Raw genomic sequence first — 22,332 nt, forward strand, 5'->3', positions numbered from 1 at the left:
AAAAAAAAGAACTAACAAAAAAAAAAAAAAAAAAAAACGCCACTCAAAAACGTGCAACATTCACAACAAAATTTTATATTGTACAACGTCGCACACACATAACTATTTTGCATAAAATAAAATTTGTCGTTGTGGGTTTTATTTTTTTGTTTTCGCCTAGCAGAAGGACTCAACCTGGCACTGATATACACAAAGCACGTATGTGGAATGTTTCGGTTGCCATTGTCCTTCCGTATGTCCTTTTGTTGCTCGTTTGTTTGTCGCCCGGAGACAAAAGCTAGGAGGAATCTCTGTCAGTTAGCCGTTCTCCATTTCTCCCTCAGAGCACACATTGACCTAAATTTAAACAATTGAAGCTCAAAAAGAATAAAATAATAGTATAGTTTTATAGTGGCTGCAGATATGGCTAAAAGAGCGGCGACAATTTCGACGACAGACAAAACTTTTTTGAAAAGGATGCCAACAAGAAAAGCGGAAAATGGGGTGACGAAAATTAGGCTGCAACGAAGTTCCAGGCATGTCAAAGAAATTAAATCACAAAAATGTTACGATTTCTTTAAAAATATATTGCATTTCCCGTTATTATTAAAACTAATTTTTAACAATTTATTGAACTAAAATAACATTTACTTAACTTTTTTTCACTTGTGGTCTACTGTACTTAGTTTCACCCCACTTTTCGTCAACTCCCGTTCTTTCTGAATATTCATATTTCTGGTGATCTAGAAAAAGTTATGAATTATTAAATCCGCATACAATTATATCGTCGTCTCGTCTGAGCGACAGAGAAAGGCAAATTTCATTTTTCGTGTGAAGTGAAATAACTGCAACTGCAACTCATATTCCATGCAAATGTCGCTCTTGTTGTTTTGCAGCTCAGGTGGATAGTACTATCGCATTCCGACTACGCCTTTCTCTTTTCCTTTCTAACAACTTCTAACAATTTGTCATACGAGGCGTATGTGTGATATTTGTCCTGTGCAATGATGCGTAGCCAAGAGCTGTTGTGAAATTAGGTGACACAATTTCTCTAGACTCATAGTTTTGCATGAGGCTTCATTTATTTTTATACCCTTGCAGAGCAAAGGGTATTATAATTTCAGTCAGAAGTTTGCAACGCAGTGAAGGAGACACCTCAGACCCCATACAGTATATATATTCTTGATCAGCATCACCATCTGAATCGAAATATGTATGTACGTCTGTCCGTCTGTCCGTCTGTCCGTCTGTCCGTCTGTCCGTCTGTCCGTCTGTCTGTCTGTCCTCCTGTCGGTTTCTATGTAAACTAGTCTCTCAGTTTTAAAGCTATCTCGCTGAAACTTTCCCAAAAGTTGTGTAGTTGTTGCACGCAGTATATATGTCGGAACGAGCCGGATCGGGCGACTATATCGGATAGCTCCCATACAAGAGAATGAAATAAAAAATGTTTACACCGTTGTTTTTGATCAGATCGACTTGACTCCTTCCAGATGGCGTTTTCTAACTGCTATTGAATTTCGGATTAAATTTTATCAAAATCGGATAACTCTATCATATAGCTGCCATAGGAGAGATCAAAAAATATATATATAAATAATGGAAAAAAATTATAATGTCGTTGTTTTTAATGCCACGAGCATGATTTTTGGAACATAAAGTTTTTTAAATACTCTTAAGTTGAGAAAAAATTTCATAAAAATCGGAGTACTATATCATAGAGCTGCCATAGGAAAGATCGAAAAATCTATATAGAAATAACGGAAATATAATTATAACCTCGTTGTTTTTCATCAGACAATAATGATTTTTGGAATATAGAGTTTTCTAATGAGTCTTGAGTTACAAATTAAATTTCATTAAAATCGGACGACTATATTATATAGCTGTCATATGAACAATATGGAAAATTAATAGAAAAATCCTCATAGCTTCGATGCTCTTTAGCTTTTATGTATTTTGTTCGGCATATTTAGTAACTGCAAGGGTATATAAGCTTCGGCTTGCCGAAGCTAGCTTCCTTTCTTGTTTTTTTTTTTTTACACAAATTTAAAATGCACTCTCCTGATTGTATTTTAAATGAGAATTGTTCCATTAGACGACAAATTATTTTGTGAAAATGGGTCTTAAAAGTTGAACACTAAGGCACTAGGATTATTATGTTTTCAAATAAATTGAATTAGGAAAGAAATATATAAAGGATTTAGTTCTTAAGCAAGGTCTAGGTAAGTTCCATTGTGCAACAATTTCAAATAGTATAAAGACTAGCCTTGTTAGTACAGAAAAGCATCTTTTAGTTTCTTAAGTGCAGTTTTCCTTCTACATAACTCCTCATAGTTGTCATACAGACCTATCCACCTTAGTGTACATATATCCTTGCTAAGGATATGAGCCGGGAAAGGGAATCATAATAATGAGTTAGTTCTTTCCTCTCTGGGCTAAGCTGACTCTTCTCCTCGACTTCTGTTGGCTCTTCACAAAGCGGAAGGCTAACAGGAACAATGACCTTTAACGCTCTTTAGCCATTAATGATATTCATGCCGGGCTATTTCCTGGTCTGGACCTCAGCTTACGCTTCGCATCCTTGTTTTGCTTTTTGTTTCTGGTGTCGCCTCTTTTATTCGGTAGCTCCTTTATATGATATCCTGTGCTGATGGTGGAAAGGAAATAACTTACAATTGACCTCGTTAGTCGCTGTCTCATGTGTGTAAGAGTGCCGGGCACTCTTGCTGGCTAGTTTGGCTTTAGTGTCGTGACCTCTCAACTATATTATATCCTGGTTGCTGAGCAGCACATGTACAGGATAAACGAGCCAGCTGTAGAAGGAGAGAAGCTAATGCTGATTCAATTACGATCTCGGATGAAGATGGAGCAGATGCAGATGACCCCGTTCTTTACGATATAATTTTACTCTTTTATTCCCTCTCCTTTTTATTTTACGATGCTGCACTTAACGCTGAACTTAAAGTTTAAGTATATTATAATTATTTCCCCTGTCCCGTCCTGCCGCAGTTAATTAATTTTAAATTACACTTCGTTTATATTTCCCTTTGGAGTGAGGGACAGAGTGAAAGTGCGAGTTTTTAAAAGGATTTCCTGCACGCGTTTAAGGCTCGCAAATAAATTAAAAGTAATTGTGTTCGGGGAGTCCTCTGAGCAAATACACAGCTCCAGCAGAGCTAAACAAATCAACGCTCGCAGCAACGGCATTGGCCCACTGAGAAGGATCCCCCCTGAGGACTCGAACAACAAAAACATAACTTGTTATCTTTTTTTACGACGGTTTGGTTCGGTTTCATTTTTTCGTTATTTTCGCTATTGTTGTTTATCATGTATGTGCTATATGTATACGCTCCTGCCGGTGCTTTCCCGTTGGAAGTGTAAACATGTGCTTACTCCTATATATATGTGTGTGGTTGTGTGTGTGTGTGGGAATCCTGCGTGCCTGTGTGCGTATGTGTGTGGGCTGTCAAATGTCATTGCCAGTTGGTTATGTGGCTTTCGACTCCGCAAAAGGCAGCGGTGGCATCGGCGACAGCCAGCAACAACATTGCTGACACATAACAATAAAATAGAAGCGTTTATATTTTTGTTATTATTTGATAAACACCCTGCCCTGAAATCGGGTAGAAGGGAATATGGATTCGAAGTGAAATAAGTTGAATAAGCCACAGAATTATGTTGAAAATTGACCCAAATCGACAGGACATATATACAATAAAAACAAAAATTCCATATCAAACTATTTCTGTTAGATAAAGTAAAATACAAAACGTTCCTCTTATTTTATAGATGCAACATAATTTTGTTTAATAAAGACAGAAAACATTTGGAATCGCATACTTTAAAACAAATATATAAACTTTCAACTTTACACTACAATTTTATTTTTATTTTCTTAATACCATAAAATATTTACTATATTAAATAAAAGTATATTTGCTTTTAAAAAGTGAATATGCGGATATGAACAAATTGTGAAAGGTTATCAATGCATATATGTTCCTTTTAGCAACCACATGACTTCCAATTGAAAAAGCACAGCTGACCAAATCCATAATCGTACTCCTCGGATGTGTATACCCTGTTTTTTTTTCCAGCACTTCCTGCATGGCCTCCTGCCATAAGCCGTTCGGGACAAAAGCCATCATAATAACTACACATCGGTGTTTGCTGTCGGTTTTTCTTTTGATGCCCCAGCCAGCACTGCTGGTTGCTGTTAGCGTTCTCGCCGTTGGTGTGGTAAGGTCACGGGAAAGTAGGTTGAATATTTGCAATATTTCTGCCCCGACCCCCTTTAAACCTATCGCCGCACAAGTGTTAAAATCGCTCATCATGTCAGCTCGCACAGCTGCCGGCTAAAATCCATGTGGGTGGGGTTATGGCGAGGGTTCGCTATTGAACTTTATGGCCATAAAAGCGGGAGTATATGGAATGGATATGGGACTATATGTATACGTATGTATAGAAGCAACTGTGTATTTATATATACTCGTATTTGTATGTTTGCTGGCCTGACAATCGCTGTGTTATGCCGAGCTAAGCATTTCGAGGCATCAGCTGCCTGCAATTGTTGTGGCATTTGAAGTCTGCTCAGATCATCGCCAGATTTACCACACACAACAATTGCGGCCAGTGTGGACAGTATTCGTAATATTCTGTAGACCTTCGGATGCCTTCATATTGGCCCATAAAAATACCAAGCAAATCGATACAAGCTGTACATAAAAAAAACTGCACACTTTGAGAGATTACGCTGTCCTTCAGCCCGCATGATATTTTGATATAAAAATCTTTAGAGGTAATTCATCAGTCAAATGTGGCATCAATCGATAAAAAAGAATATTTACTTGTATGCACTGGTTATGCAGTACCAACCATCGAGCTCTCTTTTTGTTAAACTTTGAAAAGCTTATTGCAACCTTTAAATTTTAGTTAAAGCTTAAGATTTAACTGAATTATTTCTTTGGGTTCATGAAAATCAACTCAACCCTCATATACTCAATCAACAACATCAAATGTGCTCTGATTCGCATTTCTGCCACTTTTTTGCTTTCTGTCTCGCCCGCATTTCCTCAACTCAGCCCCATTTATACTTCAATCATAACTGGCGCTGGCCCGCAGAAAAAAACTCCACAGAAATGCCACAAAAGTGTTTACATAGCGTCAAAGCGAAATATTTTATCGACACGCACATGCCGACACCCCCACACCCTTACACACCCCACACCCCACACCCTTATACCCCTAACACCCCCACACCCTCAACCTCATCAACCGCATCTCACCCCCAGCAGCCAATCTACCAACGGAACTTGATTCGCATGTTAACAACTACAGGGCGGTCGGGAAAACGGGGGGTAAGGGCCATAGGCCAGGCCATAAGACCAAAAACCAAAGGAAGCCGAAAGGCGCAAAAAATTATTACGCTTTATCTTTTGATTTAACCTTTTGTGCGACAAAAGCTTTTAATATGCAAATGACTAAATGAGCGTCTTGAGGCTATTGGCATTTGCTGGTGGCCGGGGCTTGGTGGTTTTGGGGTTGGTGGCTTGGTCAATTGGTACATTTGCACATTTCATTAACGTCGAAGCCCAATGGAGGAGTTCCTTTTCCTATTCCACTAGCTGCTAACTAGCTGACTTGGCCGTCGACTCCACTTTGATGTTGTGCGAGCACAGGAAAAAATGAACTTGCTACTAAATATAAACAACCTCAAAAAAATATATTAATTTATGTAATGATGTTTGTTAATAGGTAACAAGAAACTAATGAAAAAATATAGAAATATAATAAACACGAGCTGGGTGAAGTTTAATTAAGAAACCCAAAGAGCATGATGAATGTTTTGGTTTAGGAAATTATTTTCTTAAAGCAACCATAAAGTATTGTTTAAAGAGGTTTTTTAAAACTTTTGACATTGTATGATTATAAAAATAAACAACTTTTTAGTAAAATTGAATAAAGTAGTTGCTGCCGTGTTTTTCTTTTTGTGTATGCTTGGAATAAGTGTTAGTCTGCTCACTTGGCACACTTCAGCACACTTATTCATGCACATTTGCATATCATTATGTGTGTGTTTGGCAAAAGAAACCGAAACCGGGCCGAAAGCCTCGTTTTTCTCCATCTAGGATCCCGAATTCGCATAGTTTCCACGCCACTCCCTCTCTCTTTCTTCGCCAGCGCCTTTCTCTTTCACTCATCATATTGCCTAGATTTAAGATTATGAGCTGGGCGAATTTTGTGGCTCACCACTGTAGTATGTTAGTATGTAAATCTCTGGCCCATTCCATGGCTTTCTTCGGTTCACAGGTCGCAGGTGGCTTGGGTTATTAAGTCGATTTTCCTTTAGCCAGGTCGACCAGCTTTAAGACTTGGCCCGAAAGCCCAAATAAGATGGAATACAAGCTCCGGCAGATGATGACTTAAGAATGTTACGTAAAACTTTATTGCTCTCATACGGCTGGTAGTAAACATAAAATTTGAATTGGCTCCATTCGAACTGAACCAGGCTGAGACAAAAAGAAATGAAGAAAAAAGTCGAAGCTTAACTTGTTCAAGATATTTTGAAAATTGTTACCCAAAAAGGCTGACGAAAATTTTGCAGCTTAGCAATAAACAAAGGATGTGGTTTCTTTCCTAAATAAATCGTAAAAAACCTTCTTAATTTTTATTGCACTTTAAGAAAAGTAAGACCAAGTTAATATGGGATTTCTAAATTTGTAAGCCTCTTTTATTGTCTTTACTTAGAAAGGAACTAATAATTTTTAGTTTTTATTGACACTGCAAAATATGAAATCTTTGAAGCCTATTGCTTTTTTCAATATATTTCTGCTCCAAGCTCTAATAAATTTGCGATCAAACTTTCTTTACTTTTTATCTTTCCCATTTCCGATTCACATGACAAAAGTCAACTAAACAAATTATATTTAAATTTTGGCATCATTTAAAGCACCCCTAGGAGTCATAAATTGTTCGTCCTGGCTTGGTTTGTTTTGGCCTGGCTTGGCCGCAACCAGGACCCTGTTGAACCCCAGGACTTTGCTGCTCGGCAGTTCGTGGGGAAATAGACAACGGAAACTTTTTGCCAACTCCTGTCGTCTCATTATGCCTGCCATTTAAAACAAATTCAATATTCGCTATGCTTTTTTGCCCTCAACATGGTCAACACCTTTGAACTTTTCAGCCCGCACTCCTCCTCCGGCCAGAAATGCCCCATTGCCAGCGTTTAGCATAAAATTGAATGCGCCCCTGTCGCCCCTGCAGACAAGTGACTTGATTTGCCCCACAACTATCCAACAACAGGAAACCCCAAAGCCTTGTTTCGAAGTTCCAGGTCCAGGTCAGGTCAAAAAGCCAGGGGGGATAGTGGAGGCCATCCAACAGATTTCTGTTACTTTATTATAAAACTGGGCTTAGTTGTTTGCCCCGATTGCTGCTGCTGCTACTGCTGTTGCTGTTGCTCCTCCTGGCAGAGGAGACTTTGCCGTTGTTGCTTTTTATGCAGATGATGCCCCTGTTCTGTATATTGATTTTTTCAGACCTCAGATAATACTGCTGCTGCTCTACGGATTGGCATTGATTCCATTTTGAATTTGGCCAGAAGTAATGTGGCTACAGAAATTGGTTTCAGTAGGCATCTGGATCTTTCAAAACTGGATTTCTGTTTTTTCTTTTTCACCTTAAAGCGTTGCAGGCGCATTTATCAGTGTTATTTCATTTGGTTTTCTTTCGATATTTGTGGCTTTGAAGATAACAATGAAAGCTTCAAAATGATTGGCTTATTAAACTCTGATGCAAAAATAAAAATTAAAAATATAAAACTTTTCTACTGTATATCTAAGCAAAATAAACGTTATCCACAAAAATAATATTAAAATGTCCTTCCTGTTTTTCCATAAAAATGAAATACCTTTAGACAAACTTTAATTTGCATTCTTTTCCGAAATCGAATGACAACTTTTTGGTGACTTTAATTGAATTTGATGTCAAAATATCATTAGATTTGAATATTTTTAGCTGCTGGGCAAGTCTGTTTTTTTGCCCCACGTTTCTTTGCCAATTTTATTTAAATTTTATTTCATGTTGGCTGTCTGCCAATTTGTCGTTATCCTTTGTCCTGGCTAAATTTCAATTTGATTAAATTTGAAATATAATATAATAAAAGCAAACCGTTTTCATTCTTCTTCTGCTGCTGTCTGGCTGTCTGTTACTCATCCTTTTTTATTGTCTCCCATTTTTAGTTTTCCCAAATAACGTTTGATATGGTTGACAATCATGAGCTAGTCACTGGGTCACCGACAATAAGGCCCATGGACGAATATATATGTACTATCAATCCCTTCAGATAATCCAACTCGGTGGAAAAAACTCTGAATAAATAACCACTGCAGCGGCGAAAGAGGGGTGGCGGTGCAGAAGGAGGGGGTTCTGGGTAAAGAATTGCCACTGACTGTCTGACCACAGGACACACACGATATACGTTAATTTCCAGCAGCGGACTTAATGCTCGACCATAATACTCGTAATTTTTATAATGCCGACCACGAGCAACATACAGAAAAGCGGCTCAAAAAGTCAACCAACAAACAGAGAAGTGGTCTGGAAAATTCTCATTAGGCTCTGTAAAAAAACGTATTGAAACAAATTCAGAGAGCTTCTATAAAGATTATAGAGTTTCACTTAAAAATTTAAAAATATCTGATTAATATTTTGTCAGAGTTTAAGTCCTACAGATATATATTGTAATCACAACTTTTTATTAATAGGAAAAATAGAAAAATCAAGTTGAACGAATTGCTTTTATTAAACATAAATTAACTGTTACAAGTTTTTAGATAATTTTTTTGTTATAAGTCAATTATTATTCGCCTATCATTTTCTGCTTTGTTAGTGTATCCCAAAGTAACGACTATTTCGCTGGGATATGAGTTTCATGCCAACTCCCTCGCTTACTGCAATTGCCTTAAATCCTCCTGGGTCACCATAAAAATTTTCACCACTAATGAGGCCGACGATTAATCGAAAAATGCCAGTGTAAACAATTACCTGCCATCCCGCAGTGCTTCAGTCTGGTGACGTGTTAATGTCACCAGGCATGGCAAAAAAAAAAAAGAAAAACGAAAATAACAAAAATTGAAGAGTTGGAGAAAGTCGTGGCAGTAGTTGCGTCATGTTTAAGTTTACCATTAAAGTTAATTGCAGGGCTCGAGGCCCTTCGGCAATTATGTCTGGGAATAGAAATAACTGGGCGGCTAGAGACGCCTTGTTAAATATCAATTAGACTGGCTGACAAGGAGTTAATCCTCGTGCCGAGTCGCCGCCCATGTACTTCGAAATATGCAACAAAATATTTGCAAAATGCATTTGACATAAAAGTTGCAAGTGCGTCAAGTTGTGCAAAACTATTGTCACACATGCACACACACACACACAAACACCCAAACACACACTGGCAACACAAAATTCCATTAAAGTTTTGCATTTGAAATTGCATCAGCAGAAAGCTTCTGAGTGCGGGTGTTACCAGTGGGCGTGGCCGAGGGGCTTTTGGGGGCGGTGACGGGTTTGGCCTGGTATGTGATGGGGCGTAGCATTGTGGTGGCTGTTGCGTCTAGTGATTGCATCTCTGTGTGTGTGTGTGTGTGTGTGTGTGTGTGTGCGGTGGCTGATACTGATTGAGGTTAGTTTAACCCTAGACTAGCCGGATTTTCCTGGTAGATGAGGTTACAAATTGCTGCGAAATACTGCAATTTGACAGCCTTCCGTTGAAGTGTAGTAACAAACGGCTTTATCTTTGCATTATTAGCCTTTAAGGTTATGATAAACTTTTCCTTTGGCAAATGGGTAAATTTTTTTTTCTTTTTTCTACAAAAATTTAAAAAATATAATTCTAAAGACTTAAAAAAGAGAAAATAATTTTTTTTTTTTAAATTTCAACATGTCTAAGTTTTTTTGTTCATCATCATATGGTTTCCACCGAATACACTCACTTTGATAATCGCTTTCTTTGATCTCGATAGGCCAAATCACTTAAGCCGTCGATGCTTATTGGGTTAATTCATGCAAAAAGGTTATTCAGCTCCCAGCACTTCACTTCACCATCTATGTTCGTTGTTATTTCATTTGGCTTTTCTTTCCATTTTTGTCAGCAGCCAAGTCAAGGCGAGCCAAAAGCAAACGCAAACCGAACGCCAGTCAAGTCAAAAGATGTGGAGAGTTTGAGGGGGATCGGGGGTTGGAGGTTGGAGGTCGGAGGTCAGGAATGGCATCCCGAGATGCGAGAGAGCCCAAGTAAGCCAATCAACACATTCAAAGAGAGCATATTTAAATAGCTTTTAACATGCACGAGCTGTCGAGCTGGCTGCTGTAGTTAAGTGAAGGCCAAAACCAAAGGCGACACAAAAATGCAGCCAAAAAAGGCGAGAGCATAGCAGACAATTTTGAAAATTGCCAGGAAAGGGTTGAGCTGGGTTTCCAGTCGTTTAGCAATGCAGCCAACGTTATGCATTTCGTCCTACCATTTCTTTGATTTACCACCACCTAGAAAACGCATTGGTGTACTTTGGCGCACAAAATGGCAAGGAGTTCAGATTGTCAGACTAATGGACACACAGAAAGGTGTTTAACCTATCCCTGAAAAAAAATGAAGATTTTATACATACATTGTTACATGAAAAGATTTCACTACTCTTTTTTTGAGATAAATAATAAATTTGGGTTTTATTAGTAATTCTCTTTTATGTGTTAAAATTTATCTCCTAAAACTCATTTCGACTAGAGTATAAATTTCAACTTTTGGAACATTTATATTTTTTGGCCTAGTCTGCACAACATTTTAGTCTTGATGAAGCTTAATGAAAAGTTTATAAAGAATTTTTGTAACTTGATTTTTAAAATCTATGAAATGTAAAATGGCTTTTGGTCCAAATTTGTTGTAAGTTAACTTTCAAATATTTCAATCTTATTTAGAGCACTCATAAATGGTCAACGCAATTTCCAGCCTCTTTTAAATATTAAAATGTCCATTAGGCTACGTTTTTTCGAAAAGAAAACTGTCAGCAATATAAGAAAAATAAAACTGCAGCAACTTGCCAAAGGCATTGAAATGCTTTGGACCTTCTACACGTTTTTTGATTTTCGAGTATTTTTTGTTTGAATCGCTGCTGGTTGTGTTGCTGTGACCCAGCCTCTGTCCACAAAGGCGGCAGTGCTAAGCAAACAGTGAAAGCATAAAACATACTCACACACCCACACCATCTCATACTCACACCCCTACCCATACTCATACATTTGGGGGGCATTTAAGCGCATATTTATTGTACAACGTTGCGTATGCGCAATAAATTTTCACAAAATTTCGACGCATTGTGGCAATAAAATGACATTTTTTCATATTTACACATAAAGTCAACGGAAAAAGCAGCAGCAACAGAAGAAAAAAAAAAGAGAAATGAAAGGGGATAGGCTTAGGGGGAGGCGATATGAAGGATGTTACAACGATTTTTTATGGCCCCCTTTGCTTTTGATATGATGCGAAATATTTTCAGCGCAGACATTTTTATTTATATTTATACATACTTTTATCTATACACATTTGATATGAGATGACGGGGACAGCAGCAACAACAACAACAACAACAACAAGAAAAGCGGTGGCAGCCGCAGCACATGTGACAGCAATTGTTTTTGCTTTTGTGTGGCTTGATTCAATGCCAAAATGTTGTTGCAGCTAAAACGCCGCATAAAGCCATAAAATAGGAGAATTTAAGAGGGAAACAATTTAATTTCTGCTGACTTAGTAAGATTAATAAATGCAGTGATACGTCAACTAGTTCTTAAAATGCTGCATTTGTAAAAAAATAAATCCTGAAATAAGCTTTTTGTTTTGGTTGCAATTGTTAAATGTACAAAATAAAGATACTACATTTAGAAGCTATTATAATTAACCAAGAGTTTAAGTAATTGATTTATGTTGCAGAACTACAACGTATATTTTAAGTGTAACACATTTCAATTAATTATCATAATAAATGTGGCCTGTTTATAAGCAGCTGTATTTGCTGATTTTTTAATTTGCCTGATGATGGTTTTTGTTTCGCCCAACACAAACTTTAACTTTGCTTGTTGAGCTTTGCAAGTTTTGATCCTATAAAAGGGCCTAAAAGCCTGTCGAACCCAAAGAGTAAAATGAAAAAAAAAAAATACGTTGGTGCACGCATTTGCACATGCATAATAAATAAACATGGCCACCCGCAGGCAGTTGCTAAGCCAATGGGTGCGGAACGTTTGGGGGGCCGTAAAGGACGGCTCAAATTTACGCATTTGTAATTACGTTGGAATTAAGCCGCCATCAACATTTAATTGCTAAAAGCTTTACTCGAAACGAGCCAGCCACGCATGCGATGGCAAGAGATGGTGGAGAGAAATGGAACATTTAATTAACAAATTTTACGCATTTATTTTCTATTTTCATGATGATGATGATGATGTTGTTTCTGCTGCGATGCTGGCCAACCGCATATGCCGAACAAAAAAAAAAATAAACCGGACAAAAACCGTGACAACATAATTTGCCTGGAACCGAAACCGAAAAACCGAAACGTTTACCGACCGCAGTGAAAACGAAGGACATCGATGCCGTCGAGGGGAAATCAGTGTCACTGCCCTGCCCCATCACGGAGCCACTGGATAATGTGTATATGGTGCTCTGGTTCCGCGATAATGCTGGCATACCTCTCTATAGGTGAGTCCCTTAGTGAGTCCTGAGTCCTGAGTTCTGAGTTCTGAGTCCGACCTGAGGGCTCAATTGGTCCATTGTCTCGGCTTAGGCACACATATAATTAAATGCAAACGAGAGTCTCGAGAGTTGCTACCTTTTTAAATCGTTTGGGGCACTGACTCGACTCACATAAGTATGCTATGATTTCTCCCCCCTCTTTAAGTATGCGTGTGTGTTTGCCTGTGTGTGTGTGTCAGTGTTTGCCTGCGTCTGCGCCAGTGTGCGTAAGCAGGATGTGTGATTTAGCTTAGCGTCCCCACCTGTTTTTGTTTCAGCTCGTGTTTTTTTTTTTTGTTTGACTTTTGTTTTCCCCCTGTCTGCGCCTGGGTATTAACTTAATTATGTTTACCTAATTTAGAGTGATTAACCTCGGGGCATGAGAAACCACAGGAATTATGTGCAGGCGAAAATGTTCAAGTTGAGCCAAGATTAAATTACGGGAAACGGCCAAGTAAACGCAGGTCAGATCACGGGTCACACGAAGTCGGCTCCAGAATAAAGTGGCCATAATTGACGTCCCTTGGTTGAAAACCTGCACTCTGTTAGCTTCTAATTGCATTCACGGCATTTTCACGCCACGTTGCGCCTTTTAGTTGTCAACCAAAGATTTTTTCCTCTACATAATTGCTTTTGCTTTCGCTTAAGGGTATCTCAGGGTGTTCCGGAAAAGTTGAGCATATTAAAATGGATTTTATTTAGTTTAAAAAAGATTTTGAACTACCCTAGCAGCCCTATAAAACATTAAACTTTTGTAGAAAGTTTCTATTTTATTTTAAAGGTTTTATTTTCGTCTATTGATTGCTATAAAAACCGGAATTTTTAAGGAGATCTCTAAATATGACTATAAATTCATGAAGTGTTTCCAAATTGTATATTTAATCGACTTCCAAAGCTATATACCCAGTGTTTATAGAATCTGTAAAGTGCCTTTAACTTTAAAGCCACCCTAATTTAACTTGCTACTTTTGCCGCTGTCAGTTAGGCCAACTCGATTTGTCTTCAGGGTATTACCAAATTCAATCAGTCAGTGCACTTTATTTCCTGTCCCGTCCTCGTCGTCCTTCGTCCTTCCTCCTTTCGCCGTCGGTGCATTTTTATTACACTCAATTTGCATGCAGTCGCGTTACTGGCAGCCGCGTTCACTGCGTATTATTTAGCCATAAACATTTGCTGCATAGGCTCCCGGAGAACTATTATTAAGTTGGGCATTCGCTCAGCAATTTCGCTTTCGCACACACTCTCGCTGTGGATGCCATTTAAGCGAAGTGCAACTGTTTTTTAGTTTTTAATTAAAACGGCGTCGCAAAGGACGGCGAAAAAAAATGCGAAACGGGCGGAATAAAATTTGGGTTAACGCTGGGGAGAGCCTTCGTGCTTTTGCTCCACTTGAGCCGGCTGCTGGCCGTGCCGCAATTAAGTTGTTGCATTTGCAACGAGTGCAAGTTCGACGGCTTCCCGCATAAATTATTGTGTGCTGCATACAAAAGGGCGCTTAACGCTCAGCCCGCCACAGAAACATTCGAAAGTGGCTGCAATCGCAGTTGGTACAGCAACAACAGCAGCAACAGCAACAGCAACTGCTGCAGCAGCAGCAGCAACAGCAGCAGCAGCAACAATTTGGCTGAAAGCGAAAGAGCCATTGAATAGAGACAGAGACAGAGGGTCAGAGTGGCGGGTGAGGACCTCTTCTGATTGAGAGACCTCAGTCTGGTTTCAAATTTGAGGCACCCAAGCACTTTTTCCCCACCGAAACGCTCCAAATGAAAAAATGTTAATTGGTAGAGTCCGCTTTAAACAAATTAAATGCAGCGTAAACCAACGTAAAAATGGCTTCATTTCAGGTGTTTTAATTATTTGCCTTTAAAGTGAGGCGCTTTAAATAAATAAATTTTGTTAAAAATGAGTGGAGTTTTTAAGCTTTAGGCACTTGTGTATTTGTTATTTATGTGTTTTGCTTGTTTATTTATTTGCTTCGCTAAGTTGAAAAGAACACTTTAATCAAAATAATGGCTAAGCCGAACTTCAGCTTAATAAAACATTTTTGTTTGCGTTTTGTTATGTGAATTTTTTATCTCCGTTGGAGTTTATTCCCAAGTATATTGTCTTTTAAATATGGGAGCTCTTGGAAAGTTCGAAACTCTCAGGAAATATAAACTTAGCCCATTAAATGCAGCGAAGGCTTGAATGCGCAGAGCAATCTGAGGCATAAAATGCCTAAAAAGCAAAACAAAAAATATTTTTTATCTGCAGCGCATAAATTGCATTTGGCAAGGCTTCACACACAAACGCTGTTACCCCTCCTGAATTTTCACCCCGCCTAATGAGCAAACCAAAATAAATTACGCTAATTTTCGTGCAAAAAGTTCAGTGGTGTCCGGAAAAGGGGAAGGGGAAAAGCGGGGATGAGAGGAGGTTGAATTATATTGGCTATGGATTTCATTAATTTCCGAGCTGGACGAAAATTTTAGGGGCTTGATTTAATTCGCGAGGCCCGCCCACATTAAATATTAATGGGGCATGGGCGGGTATTTTTCAAGGCTTCCTGTTATTTAATGTTTTTGTGTGTTTTTCTTCCTTTTTTCCCCCCTCACAGTTTCGATGTGCGCGATAAGGAGAGCAGAAACCAGCCCCGACATTGGTCAGCACCGGAGGTTTTTGGCTCACGTGCCAAATTCCATTTTGACTCGCAGCCAGCAACCTTGGAAATTAAGGTGAGATTTACCCGTGGGATTGTGAATCCATATACCCATTAGCTTGCGTGTGCCGGTGCGGATGGGGCGTGATAATGAAACAAATGCGGGGATTTAACATTTCAAATTACCAGGAATTAAATAATGCATTGAATCGAACTGCAACTGAAAAGATGCATTCTCTGCTGATTTTTTTGGGCCGCTGGCCAGGGTCATTTGTCAAAATGAAAAAGTTTAAGCATGAATGCACATTTTAAATAAATAAATGCAAAACCAGAAAATGCTAACTAAATGTGGAAGCAAAAAACTGATTAAAAAATAAAAATAGCACAATGTATTCTCATTTAAACAGGTTGGCCAGAAATAATACAAATATAAATAAATCGGAAGTGCATCTTTCATTTTGAATGCATATTAGATTTTCAACAATATTTTTTGCTCGACAAATGCAATTTGCGATATAAATCCAATGACGCAGAGAGAGTGTTGTACATTAAATATAAACCTGAAATGCGTACCAGAAAAAAACACATCAAAAACGGAAAGAAAGAAATAGAATTGGCCAAAAAGAGAAGGAATCAACTAGCGGAAGCGGCGATGGTGAAAACACGGCTAAGAAGAGCTGAGGAAACTGAACGGAATGTGGAAAACAAATTTAGATATCAAAAGTTGTTAAATTGCCTGGCGCACGCGAAATGTTTATTAATGTCTTGCATGTTTACAGATAACTTGATTTAGCGTTTCTGTCATGCAATACATAGATACGAGCGCCGTACTTATGCAATGTGTTTTCGCTACTTCAATTCGTCGTATCGCATCGTCTCGCCTTGGATTTCCTTGCCCCGCCACGGCATTTGACTTTTTAAAGGCCAACTTAGTTAAGGTCTTAAGTGAGTTAAGCAATAAACAGCGAGTTTGGGGCCAGGAGCTTCGGGGGCTCGTTAACGAGCTGCATTTTCGAAATGAATGTGAAATGCACACGAAGAGGCGGCCACCATAAATCCGCATGGCGAAAAGGGTCCTTGCAATGCCGGCAGGACGAGCCAAAACAGGAGGAGTCTTGCAAAAATTCTTACTTATGAATTATGTGCTAAAATTGGTCTGGGATTGCAGGGTGCGGCTTTGGGGGCTGAGCTTATAAATGAATTTTAATTGCGTTTCAATTGCAAGCCAATTAACTTGACGCTATTTATGAGTGGCAAACGAATGCAGGAGTCAAGGATCTATGAGTGGTTGCCATGTAACGATGGGTGCTATTACGTCCTTTATCAATATTATCAATCAAAGTGTTAGGTTTCGAGGAGTCGTATTCAAATCAAAGAAAAATCAGGTCAAAAAGTCTCGCCGCGATTAATTAATCAAAAAGTATTTTAAAAGGGCTTCCCTCTTTCGCGAATTACTTAATTAATAGTTTGCGCCAGACTGAGCTTCATTACAAATTTTTAATCATGTCTTAATCCGTGATAAGTAAACTTAAAATTTCATTTCACAACAATTCTCTTCTTCGAAATATTAATGGTTTTATGACATCTTCTGTTCATAAACGACAATTATTACGGAGAAGGATAAACCGAAATCAAATGAAATTTCCTTATCTCACTCTACGATTGCATTAAGCAAAACGATTTATTTGATTTGCTGTGATATGTTTGACCAGAAAATGTCATAAAAACGGTAAACGGACTTGCTCAATTGAATAATTAAACAAGTGAATAAATTCGTTTGTAGAGAAGATTGTGCGCAGCAACCAAAAGAACAATAGGTCCCAAAATTGTATTTATTGAAAACTACTTAGATTTCGGACCAGCCCACAAAAACTCTTCAGGCAAAGTGACAGAGCATTTTCGTCCAGTTGAGTGAAAACCGCAAAAGCTCAAGTGTCATGCAATAATTGAAAATTATATGGCTGGGCAGTCAGCCAACCAGGTTTACTGGGTTTTGCTGGGTGATTGTGTGCATGCTAATTCACCGTTTAGCCGCTTGCATCAGAACACAAAACCACAAATAATAACTTACCATTTTTGCAGGATATCAAGCGACATGATCAGGGTATTTACCGCTGTCGTGTGGATTTTCGCACCAGTCAAACGCAAAGTTTCCGTTTCAATTTGTCAGTAATAAGTGAGTATTGCCCCGCAATGAAGAAGCATTTGAATTGAATTCATGAGCGAGAGAGAGCGTCATTGTAAAACGTATCCATCCTGTGTCTGTGTTTCTGCATCCATCTGTTTGTCTCGTTAGTACTTCCGGAGCACCCAATCATCCTGGACCGTTGGGGCCGAGTGCTGAATGGCACTCAATTGGGGCCGAAGCAGGAGGGCGATGATATCGTTATCACTTGTCGTGTGGTGGGCGGTAAGTTGAGCTGGTTGACTACAAAAGACGAACTTAACCCCAATACCCCGATACATATATAAACTTCCCATCTCACCCACAAAAACACATACGAGCCATATCCGTATGCTCGGCTAGACAATTTCCTGTTAATTTCCTTAAAAGCTTTGACCGGCAAAAAAGCAAAAGCAAAAAAAAAAAATACATCGCAGAAGGAAAAGTGCTGCAAATGAAAATATCACAAAGTCTGCTTTGGCTTTCACTGCTTTGGCTTCGAGTTCAGCTTCGGCTTGGCTTGTGGTATTTTTTCAAGCTTGACTTTTTAATTTGCACCATTTTTCGTTTTTACTACCATTTTACTAACTCCCTGTTCCCCATTATTTTTTTTTGGTTTTGTTTTTTTTTTTTTGGGTTATCCCAATAGGTCGGCCGCAACCGCAGGTCCGTTGGCTCGTAAATGGACTGCTCGTCGACAATCAAAACGAGCACAATTCCGGCGATGTTATCGAGAACCGTCTGTTGTGGCCATCGGTACAGCGCAACGATTTGAATTCCGTATTCACATGTCAGGCACTGAATACGCAATTAGATAAGCCCAAGGAGAAGAGCTTCATACTGGATATGCACTGTAAGTAGCGTTGATTGGCTCTGCTCCCTTGGCCTAATGCATTTGTTGAAAGTCTGGGGTGAAACCGAAGGGTTAACCTGGGTTAGATTGAAAACCACAAGATACTTTACTGCTAAAAGGACCGGTTTACTTACAATGATTGAGGAGGAGTATTTAGAACAAACGATTGAAGCCAAACGATTTAAAAGAACTTTAAGTTTTAGTTTACTTTCAAGGTTTGCCATTTTTTTGCAGAGTGTTAAAATGCTAAGAAGTAGATTTAATAGAAGATTTAGTACATTTTGAAATCCTTTTCTTACTTTAAAATTATTAAATTAAATTTCTAAATAATTACTCGAATATATTTTATTTTTTTATTCTTAATATATTTTATTCATTTGGAGACACATTTTGTGTAGCTTTCCATTAAATTAATACTTCGTGCTAGGTAAGATTTCAAGCTTAGAAAACACAACACAGGCAGTTCTTCAGCTCACCTTTTTGACCAAGACCCACCTGTCATAAGGTTTAATTCAGCGTTATGAGGGCCGTTAAATAATTATATGCTAACTGGAGGGAACAACATTGTCGATGGGGGGCGTCAACTCTCGAATGTCAGGCCGTCGTGTTCCCAGAAGCCCGTGCCTTGTTTCCCTCCATCCAAGTCCACTTTCTCGTCCACGTGAAACATAATGAATGCACCAGGAGCCCCAAGAAGTCCAGTTTCAACGAGCAGCAGACACGGCATCGGAAGGCCGGACAAAGTCATAATCCTGCCCGGAAGTGCAGCACTTGAGAGCTGTCGAGTCGTAATAGACACAAATTGTTGTTGATACTACGGCTGGCACAACAAGTACACACAAACCTGGTAAATAAACGTAATGGGGGGTCCCTGAAATGATTGCCATACAAAACGAACTGCAATTATGAGACCATGAAATATTATGGTAAACAGTTTTAATTACAATTGCATTGAATTGAATGTTCTCCGTTCTGTTCTGTTCTACCTGTCCAATTACAGTGAAGCCTCTGGTGGTGAGAATCCTGGAACCACCCAGCTCTATGATTGCCGATCGTCGCTATGAGGTGTCCTGCGAATCCTCTGGCTCTCGGCCGAATGCCATCATCACCTGGTACAAGGGAAAACGGCAATTACGACGCACAAAGGTGAGTGTGGGCGTTGTTATGGTGGATGGTGGATATATACCTATATACTCGGCCGATTCCATGGAATGAAATGGAGTGACCGCAATTGACGCAGGTAGTTGGCTGGCTCCATGCTGCTGCTGCTGCTGCTGTTGACTGACTCACGTTCAGCTCGATAACTTATTGTGTTTGCACAGTCATGCCAAACAAACGGAGCTCGTAACTCCTGACCCACCCAGCTTACCCACTCCCCTCCTTTCTCCCTCCTTCACTCCACTCCACTCACACAGGATATATAGTGCAGAGACAGACGAAATAGTACCAGAAAGAGGAACCCAACCACCCACTTGTTGTCCCTGGGCGTGGTTCACACTCGCAGCTGAGTCCTAGTCCAGTGCCCCCAGCCAATCCCACAACTCGGTTAGAATAAACACAGATAATGTGATATAAACTCCACAATACACAAACGATTCTAGTCCGCTTTGCATTTTCCTTTGGCCCACCCACCTTTTTTTTTTGTTTTGTTTTTTTTTTTGTACCCTTTCAACGGCAATTTGCAGTCCAGCAACCTGGTCGGATTTAGTTATCCCTCGATTTTTCAGAGTTCATTCTCTTTTGTAGTTACTTTGAATATTTCTAGATACCTGCTAACATTGTAAAGTTTTCAAAAAGTTATGCCATTTTACACTTTAGACTATAAAAGGTGGTATATTTATATAAATCAACATAAAGAACTTAAACATAGATGGGCAAGCTTTTATACAAAGAGTATAAGTTTATTTTATTTTCTTTCTAGGACTAAAGCTATTTTTAAAGAGTATTCAAAGCCTTGGTACAGCAAACTAGTTTTTTCTGCTTGTTGTTTTCCATTTTTTTTCGCTTTTTTCTCTTCAACTTTGGACAAATTTATGGGAGTTTTGGCGCAATTTTGTTGCAATTCATTTTTGTGTGTCGGGACCTCGAGTCGAGTCCTGGTTGGCTATATCCTAACCCGGGCCTCTCTGACCCGGCCCGTAGTTTATGTCCATGTCTATCCGCTTATATGCATACACGCTGATTGCTTTGCCGTTTTTGCCAGCTCCTGGGCCAATGTTTTTAAAGACCGGAAATGTTTTTCAGTAGTTTTCATGTAGCATAAAGTTGCCGTAATGCGGCATACTACCTTCCCACCCCCGCAATCCCCGCCGTCTGATGTCCTCGATGTCTTGCCATCCCACATGTTTTACATGCCTTTTCGTACCCTACTTTGAGGTTTCTAATATATGTCTGTGTCTGGCCCCCTTTTCCCCTGATTGTGGGTGGTTGGGTGGTCTCAGGCGGAGTGTTTTAGCTGCGGAGCAGCCCGGCATTAATCAAAGCCCCGCCGACGGTCTAATTGAGAAGTTTAGCCAACGAATTGAAATGGTGCTTGCAAACGGAATCAAGAACGTTGAATAATGTGTGTTTTGAAAATATTGCTCGAATCCTTTTTTAAAGGGAAGTTTCTAAAGCGTGGTTATTGGCAAAAAAAAAACTTATTTTACCTACAATTAAAAAAAAAAATAAATTTACAAATTTAAAGTGCTTTCTGAATTGTAACTTATTTCTGCAATTATTTTTCTGAAGTGGTCACGCTATGTCCTTTTTTCTTGGGTCTCCCAAAACGACCGAAAATAGCTTCGCATAAAATCCAATCGATCATATTACGCTACCGAAGACAAGGATTTATATTCCCGCTAACTGCCGGCACTTTAACACCCTCCGAAGCCAATAACCCGCACACCGAATCACATATCTGGCAGAAGCCCTGCCTCGCAGCGATTTGAGCTGTGTGTAAACTGCTAACAAAGCGAGGTATTGGGGTAAAACACTTTATGGCCATGCCAACTATACGGCGGCGGACGAAGCTCGACTAATTGTGTGACGCCTTTTGTTGGTTGTCCCTGTCTGCCATTAAATTTATAATACCCCAAGAACACACACACTAACTCACACACACACACACACACAGTGTAACGCAGACGCCCACACGTGGCATATAAAACCCAAGCAAACATACCAATAAATTTTAAATTGCAAACATAAAATATTTCGACAAATTTGCAAACAAAAAAGCACAAAGAGACCCAACAAAAAAGGGAACTTTAGCTCGAGGCAAGGTCTGAGCCACAGTCTCAGTCGTGGTTGGCGGGAAAACTTAATTAATGCAGAAACATTTTCTTATATTTTCTCTGCTTTTCTTCTTCTTCTTATCCAATTTTTTTTCTTGCGTTTTTTTTTTTTTTTTTGTAGGACGACATATCAAAGAACTCGACACGCTCCGAACTGAGCTTTGTGCCGACCACAGACGACGATGGCAAATCGATAACATGCCGTGCGGAAAATCCAAATGTGAATGGCCTGTATTTGGAGACCATGTGGAAATTGAATGTCGTTTGTAAGTATTACAAATTGTGCTTAAGTCTAAAGTATGAGTGAAACGTGGTGGGGCAAGGCTTCCCGAAGGAAGCGCCAGGCCAAAAAGGAAGCCCAAGTGGGAGAACGCGGAGCCAGGCATTGCCGACAGGCTACCAAAAAGGTAGACAGAGTCCTGGGTACCGAACAAGACCGGGCTGAAATTTATTACGGCGGCGATGTCGCCATCGCCATCGCCATCGCTGCCGTTGAAAGCCTTTAAAATGCAAATAAATCAAAGACAAATGACAAATTGTGAATAATTTGCCAAAGGGCCAAAACACTGTAGCTTTCGGCCGGTAAAAAGGGGATCAAAGGAGGGCGAAGCACAAATGAAATATGTGGGCTAACAAAATGTATGGCAG

The 22,332-nt window shown here is 39.3% G+C and overlaps 1 protein-coding gene across 2 annotated transcripts in view; it reads left to right on the forward strand.

The window, feature by feature from the left end:
• The window catches only part of LOC108100907 (neural cell adhesion molecule 1), a 67,772-nt gene that overhangs the window by 19,419 nt on the left and 26,021 nt on the right, over positions 1 to 22,332 (forward strand). For both annotated transcript variants that reach the window (XM_043208394.1, XM_043208393.1), the window contains 7 exons: positions 12,595 to 12,721; positions 15,351 to 15,468; positions 17,475 to 17,568; positions 17,689 to 17,802; positions 18,206 to 18,409; positions 19,410 to 19,555; positions 21,806 to 21,950. In XM_043208394.1, coding sequence (XP_043064329.1) covers positions 12,595 to 12,721; positions 15,351 to 15,468; positions 17,475 to 17,568; positions 17,689 to 17,802; positions 18,206 to 18,409; positions 19,410 to 19,555; positions 21,806 to 21,950 — 948 coding nt within the window. The remainder of the gene's footprint in view (positions 1 to 12,594; positions 12,722 to 15,350; positions 15,469 to 17,474; positions 17,569 to 17,688; positions 17,803 to 18,205; positions 18,410 to 19,409; positions 19,556 to 21,805; positions 21,951 to 22,332) is intronic.

The sequence above is a fragment of the Drosophila ficusphila genome, unplaced genomic scaffold, assembly GCF_018152265.1.
Source record: "Drosophila ficusphila isolate 14025-0441.05 unplaced genomic scaffold, ASM1815226v1 contig_436, whole genome shotgun sequence".
Taxonomy (NCBI): domain Eukaryota; kingdom Metazoa; phylum Arthropoda; class Insecta; order Diptera; family Drosophilidae; genus Drosophila; species Drosophila ficusphila.